Source organism: Camellia sinensis, chromosome 14 (assembly GCF_055761805.1).
Source record: "Camellia sinensis isolate YWXY chromosome 14, ASM5576180v1, whole genome shotgun sequence".
NCBI lineage: Eukaryota > Viridiplantae > Streptophyta > Magnoliopsida > Ericales > Theaceae > Camellia > Camellia sinensis.
Window position 1 is genome coordinate 64161303 of NC_138974.1, and position 7673 is coordinate 64168975.

The window sequence follows — 7673 nt, forward strand, 5'->3', positions numbered from 1 at the left end:
ATCCTTCAACACCCCCCTCACTGCTTAAACCAAGTGAGATGGCTCTACCATGGTAGGTCTCTAATAGGACCTTGGTAATCATGGCTATACTGCGCCATAGAGTAGGCCGAACTATCCTTAGTTCGGTTCTTCCTTTCACTACACCTTATCTCGGTTCTCTCATGCACAAACCATGGTGTGATTAGACCGAGCTACCGAATAGTAAGGTTCTGACCATTCTAACCACAATACGTCATGACCGGGCTAATTCTGAGACCGATCTAACTTCAAAGCGTCTTTCAACTGGCCTAACTCCAAGTCGCTTCCGGACCGGAGTAAAATTACATTTCTCTCGGGCCGGAGTAACTTTACGGCCTTTTTACTCAGCCCTTCGTATTGTGGGTCATAATGACCCATTGCCCAGCTCGGCCCAATTTTCACATAAATTGCCCTCTCAATAATCATTATGGTTAGGGGGCAATATGTAATGAAACTTTAAACCTCAAGGAGGGGGATGTAATTTTCAAAAGGTAAGGGAGAAACTGTAATAAACATAAACCTCAGGGGATGTCAATGTAATTTACCCTTTTTTTTATTGGTTGTACATATGATTTGAAGTTTGAAATTGCGACCGATTTAAAGTGAAAAATTCATTATACGATTTAAAAAAATTATCATGTCATATTTATCAGTTGTATTGTTCTACATGTACAAGCAACTACTACTTCGTCGACAGCGGGTACAACAACAAGATAGGATATCTAGCCCCGTACAAGAGATATCGATATCACCAAAATGCCCATCGCAATTGAATACCACAAAACGAGTTTGAACGGTTCAACAAGGCACATTCGTCCTTGCGTAGTTGTATCAAGCGGACATTCGATGCTTGGAGGTCGAGGTGGGAGGCTTTGCGGAATATGCCGAAAATAAAATTTTCCGATCAAGTGCCCTTCGTATGTGCGTCGATGGCTTTACATAACTTCATATGCTAGAACAGTCAGTCTGATACGATCACATAAGAAATCCGAGACAACGACGAGTAAGTTGCGCCGCAAATGCCCGACCACCCTGAATACACCCAAGTTGGCGATATCATGGAGCCAGAGGACTCAGATCTCCATATGGCAACTGCAAGAGCGATTATTACATATGCACTGCGACAGTAAGGGCACGTTTAAGGCCGACACATTTGTTGCTGTGGCGGGTCTTATATTTGTTATATGTTGTGTAGCATTGATATATGTTGTTGAAAGTGATTCCATTATTATATCATTAATTACAATGAAATAATTTGTTGTACCAAATTGGCAACAACTAAGAAAAATATTGCAATAATCAACACCATTCAATTTCGTACACACGTTACATTTCTTACATAATCAAAATAATTAAAAATAAATAAAACTTACAAAAAATAATACATTGTAATTGTTTTTTAAAATTTGTTACATAATCAAAATAATTAAAAAAAATTTAAAATAAAATATTTGCACAGGCGGGTGAAAAGGAAAAAAAAAAAGCCAAATTGTTTGCCACAAATTGAAGTGAACAAGTACAACCCGGACATCACGTGTGAATAGGAAACATGTACCAAAAAAAAAAATATATATATATATATATATATATATTAACATATATATCTTCTCAGGTCAAGCCGTCTCACCACACATTGAAAAACCAAGCTGTACTGGCCGTTACGTGAGGCACTGCCAGTACGCATAGGGGCATAGGGGCAATCTGGTAATTTGCATTAAAATATTATAATACACATTTTTTATAAAAAGTTAAAAAATTATTCCAAACACTTATTTCTTTTTTTATTCTCAATTTTTTTAATTAAAAAATCAAAAAACACACTTATATAAATCATTCTAAATAATCCCATAGTATACAAAAGGCTAATCAAGTCCTTTTCTTGGTATGCCAAATCAACATTGATTTCTCTGGTCTATTCTATATGGTTTGTGTTATTAGTTCACCCAAACTGGAGTGCATGAATTTACATGTATAATTTTCATCTAGTAATAATACCTATTGTGGTTTAGACATGGTCACAATTTACTCAAAAATAAAATTGATAAAAAAAAAAAAAAAAAAAAAGTGACAGCTCTCAATCATTCAACTCTCTGATACTTCATTAGAACTAAAAACATATATTCTTGTTTTATTATTTTTGAAAAATATATGAAAACCCATATCTATGGACATGGACATTACAATTTGGACACATTTTCAATTGACTAATATACCCTCATATATATCACCAAATGAACATAATCAAATTTAAACCAGCCAAACAAAACAAACACTGTGTGAAAATATATGACAAAAGTAAATACAAATTTAAATGACCAATATACCCTTCGGAGACATACACAAATTAGGAAATGACGAAACTGCCCTCTCCTTCTGCTGACGTGGCAGACCCTGGACCAGTGAGTTCACGTGGGTGCAAGTACACGCGAAGACCATTCTTCATGAACAACGTCAGCGACATCTTCTGCTCGACACGGTGACCGGGAACCAGCGATAGCCGGTAACGAAGCAGCACAGCCGAAGCCACTGACTTCATTTGCAGGTAAGCCAAGTCCTTCCCGAGACAAGTCCTTGGACCGGCATTAAACGCCACGAACTTATACCCATCTTTCGGAGGTTCAAACCGGTCTAAACCGGCCGAGAGCCACCTTTCCGGTTTAAACTCCAAACAATCTTCCCCCCATATAGTCTTCATCCTCCCCACCGAATAAATCGAGTACGTCACGGTCGAACCGGCCGGAACTTCGGTTCCGTCCGGCAAAACATCGTCTGAAACAACGTACTTGAAATCCTCCGGGACCGAAGGGTACAACCTTAAAGTCTCCGCCAATGCTGCTTTTAAATAAACCAACCGGTCTGCTTCGTCGAACGCTAGAGGCTCTTCAGTCCATAATTTCGGGTTTTCTCCGCGGGTTTCTCGTAGAATCGTTGTTATTTCATCGAGGATTTTGTATTCGACATGTGGGTTGGTCATGACGGACCAGAAGAACCAGCTGAGAGCGACGGACGAGGTATCTCGGCCCGCGAGGACGAAGTTGAGAGCAATACGTTTGAGGACGGTGTTGGGGAAAAGGTTTCCGTCAATATCTTGCTTTTTCATGAATCGAGATAAAAGATCATCGGAGGGAGCTTCTTTGCGGGCTTCGAGAGCTTCAGTCATGTAGTTTTCGACAATGTCGAGGCTCTTTTTGAGTCTCAGTTCAGCTCCAATGGCGAAAATTTTCTTGAACTTCCATAGAAAACCCGGGTAAAGTAACCGTTGAAGAGTGGCCTCAGTGGCGGAGTCAAACGCGATGGAAAACGGGTTCTCGGGTAAATCAGGAGAGAGTGTTTCCGGGTCTTTACCGAATGTGAGCCCGCAAATATTATCGAACGTTAAGCGAAGCAACAAGTCTTGCAAATCCACAGGAGTGTTATACGTAGCGGCTTTATCTAAAATGCGCCAGAGGCGTGTCCGGATTGTCCGGTTCACCCACCGGTTCATGGCTTGTCGGAGCGTCCGGGTGGTGAACTCGAGAGCCGCGGTTTTACGCTGAATCAACCAGGTCTCACCGTCACTATTGAAAATTCCTTGACCCAAAAGGTCGTGAAATGCGGTTTGCCAAGTCGGGCCTTTGGGGTAGTTATCGAACCGGGTTCGAAGAATGTGTTCGATGTTTTTGGGGTGACAAGTGACAGTGTAGAACCCTTGTTTGCGAGCTAGAAAAGGTAGACAAATGGTGGAAGTTTGGTAGGTGGCGGCGCCGCTAGTGGAGCGGAGGTTTGCGGCCATCCAGTCGTGGATGCGCCGCCGATTCATGAAGAGGAGAGGGAGGCTGCCGACCAGGGGATAGACTTTTGGACCGGTAAGTTTACGAGATAGGAGGTAGAACCAGAGCAGGTATGCTGACGTGGAAGCCGCCACGAGGTAGACGATGAATTGGGTTTCCATGTGAGCTGCTGCTGCTGCTGCTGGTGGGTTAGAAAAGAGAGAGAGAGAGAGGTGTTGGGTATGGACTTTACTTTTTTCTTTTGGGAGTGAATTGAATTGGAGTGAGAGAAGAGAGGGAGAGACTAGTGTTATATATAGAGTGATAAATGTGAGAAAGGTTTAGGAGAGAGTTGTTGGGAATTTTTTGGGCGACTCTATCTCAGTCGGTTGGAGTCGCCGTTTGGTTGATAGGAGAGTTTTAATCACGTAAGAAAGAAAGAAAACCATGCAATATCGTGAGCAATTCCAGCAGCTGTGTTACGCGTTTAAATATTTTATTATTTGGGAAATGATTTGTAGCCCTAAAATCCTCACCCCTAATCCCCCTAATTTTCATTTCTGGCAACTGTTTCCTTTTTTTTTTTTTTTTCTTTACTTAATATGGAAATTAGGGGGATTAGGGGGATGTTTTTTAGGGGATGTAGCATGACCCTTTATTATTTTTCTTTCTTTCTTTCTTTCTTTTGCCATTTATTTCTATTTAATTTTCAATCTTCTTTTTTAATACTTTTAATAATAATATTATAATAATAATTATATTTGAGTTGACAAGAAATGATAAATAAAATTACATAAAAAATAATGTGTCTGATTTATAATTTTATCATTTTAAAATATAAAATATATCAAAAATGTTTATTAATTGACAATAATGTATACAAAACTTCAATATAAAATTATATTTTTGCCACTAGATTTCCAACATCCACATGGATTCACAAAATAAAGGTAAAGTGTGCATACATGATCCATGGTGTGGGTTTCCTATGCATAGGGGTGTATTTTAGCCCGGTCGATGTCGGACGTTGCAAGCTTCTGCCAAAAAATTGGGCCAGGCCGGGCTGGGTCGGACTAGGTCACGGGCCAGAAAACTAGGCGCAGCCCCAAGCCCAGCCCCAAGGATATTCGGGTTTTTGGGCGGGCCAATGGGCCGAGCCTCCGGCCAGGCCCCTGGACTCGGATTTGGGCATGCAGGTCTAAATAATTTTTTTAATTTTTTCCATCAAAATTTTATCATTTTCTATTAAAAATAACACTGGGCATTGGTGGGCTGAGTAGGCCAGGCGTCGGGCCGTGGACAGGTTTCGAGTAGCCCGCGGGTCACGAGCCAAAATTACACCCCTACCTACGCAAAAGTAACTTTTATAAGTAAATTTCATACAAATTACACTAAGGGCATGTTATACAAATTTAAAAATTAAATATAATTTTTAAATTTAATAATATGGCAATTAATTAAGATATTTAAAGTAAAACTCTCTCTTATATTTTTTTCTAATTATTAATTAATTATATCACTAACATATCATTGGGTATAGAAAGTGGGTTTGTATATGATTTTTCATTATGGTAATAATCCACTTGTTTGGTTTGAATTTTCATAATTCACTTTTTAGAAAATTGAATTTTTTGTTATCCATATTTTTTTTTGTTTTCGCTGAATTTTTTTAATATTCTAAGTAATTTTTTTAATTTTTAGATACACCTAACATAAATACATTTAAAATATATAATATTTGTGAAAAAAATCTTTAGAAAATTCACTAAATACTAAAAATATAAAAAAAAAAATGAGAATTCAGTACATATTTGTATTCTTGTGTATTTATTGATTTTTTAAAATATTTTACTTTTTAGATACATCTAAATAAAGTACATCTAAAAAACTTTAAAAATTTGGTTAAGATTTTACAAATATTTACTAAAAATAAAAAAATATGAAAAATAAAAAACTCAATTTCTAAAAAATTAAATTCATAAAATTAAAATCAAACACACTGAATAATATTTTTAATTAGTATTTAAATTTTAAATATAAGGACTACAAAAAAATCGTGTTATTCAATGCCAAAAAAATGGTGCTTGAATAATTGATTCACTTGCTAGTACTATGGCAAGCCAATTGAATGTCAATTGAATTAGTATATCATTCAAAAAACAAAAACAAAAACAAAAAAATTCAATAATACTACACATCCAAAATATTTATTCATAAAACATTCAGAAAACTAATCTTGTGATAAAGATTCATTGCAGGTGTAGGTTAGCACAAATTAACTCACACATCAATTTTCAATTAATTTTTAAATCATTAACGGTTGTGAAAAACTACCTTAATGAGTCTAATAGCTATTTAATAATTTGACATAATGATAAATTTATATATTTATTTTATAGATATTAAATATATAATGGAGATGATCATGATCTTAATTACACATGTCAAATCTGGGCCTTTTTGTAAATTATGGATTCCATTCTCATAATTCATTTTGTAAGTCCTATCTGTAAATCATCATGAAAAAAGATCAAAAACTAATATAATATTATAGAGATATGACTTCATCATATTTAATTTTAATAAAATAAACGATTTATTTAACCATACATGTCCAATTTTTAGAAATGGACAGAGTCCAATACGGGAAAAAAGGTGCTTACTCTTTCCTGCTATACATTACAACTACTAGTTGTTTAACTTTCAACTATTAAATTACCAAAGCTTAGTATTTTGCTTGAACATTTGATCCATCAAGTTAGCAGGCAAGAATATAGCTAGCTTTTTGGTAACTTGATATATTTTTGGCATTACTCCTGTTCACTCAGTTCTAGAGAGAGAAGTAAGGGTGGTTAGAAACGGTTTACCAGCACTGGGAAATTGGGTTTGTTCCTAAATATGGAAAAAGTAATCTACACAAGCGGATGTGAAGGAGAAGCTGTGGGAGGAAGCTGAGAGTATACGAATTTGACTCTCAATCACAGAGTGTATCAAAGAGTTGGTTTTTTTTAAGTGTTGTGAGGGAGAAGAAACTAATAATGTACAACGAAAAATGTTTTTCGCCTTTGTTGCACTTTCCTAGTGAAATCGGATCCACACAGTCACTCACCAATCGTTTTTCTTTTGTAAACTTCTATAATTGTTTGATTGGTAGGACGTGCAACGCTTGCAAACCATAATGCTATGCATTCACCCTCACTAATTCATTTAGATTTTTCTGAGTGGAGGATTTGAATTAGTAAAGTACAAGAACTTCAATTAGTTCTAATTTTTTTTTATTGATTTGTTAAATTATATTAGTAAACAGTTTTTTTTTTCATATAGTCCTATTTTTTATTTTAATAATATTTTGGTGGACGGTTATACCTTTTTATTAATGTGCCAGATATGATGTGGCACTCTAATATGATGAGTATTAATGTGACACTCTAATGTGGCGGATATGATGTAACACTTAAAAAAACTAAAAATTTCTTATTGTACTTTTCTCAAATGTAATATGTGACACTCCAATATGGTGGGTATGATGTGATACTCAAAAAATTAAAAATTAAAAATTTTTTTGTATACTTTTTTCAAATATAATAATGTGGCAAATGATGTGACAACTAAAAATTTCTTAATATACTTTTCTCACATGCAACATATGACACTCTAACGTAATAGTATGATGTGACACTCCAAAAAAATTAAAAATTATGATGTGATACTCCAAAAAAAACTAAAAATTTCTTAGTATATTTTTCTCAAATGTGATATACGACTCTCCAACGGGTATGATGTGACACTTTAAAAAAATTAAAAACTCCTTAGTATATTTTTTTCAAATTTGATACTCTAACGTGACGAGTATGATGTGACACTAAAAATTTTCTTAGTATGTTTTTTTCCAATATGACACTCCAA

The 7673-nt window shown here is 35.6% G+C and overlaps 1 protein-coding gene across 1 annotated transcript; it reads right to left on the reverse strand.

Moving 5' to 3' along the window:
- Positions 1-2119: 2119 nt before the first annotated feature.
- Positions 2120-4060, reverse strand: LOC114257739 (cytochrome P450 86A1). Its single transcript, XM_028197526.2, has one exon. It carries the CDS (start codon positions 3947-3949, stop codon positions 2363-2365), a length of 1587 nt encoding a protein of 528 aa, XP_028053327.1. The 5' UTR covers positions 3950-4060; the 3' UTR covers positions 2120-2362.
- Positions 4061-7673: the final 3613 nt, after the last annotated feature.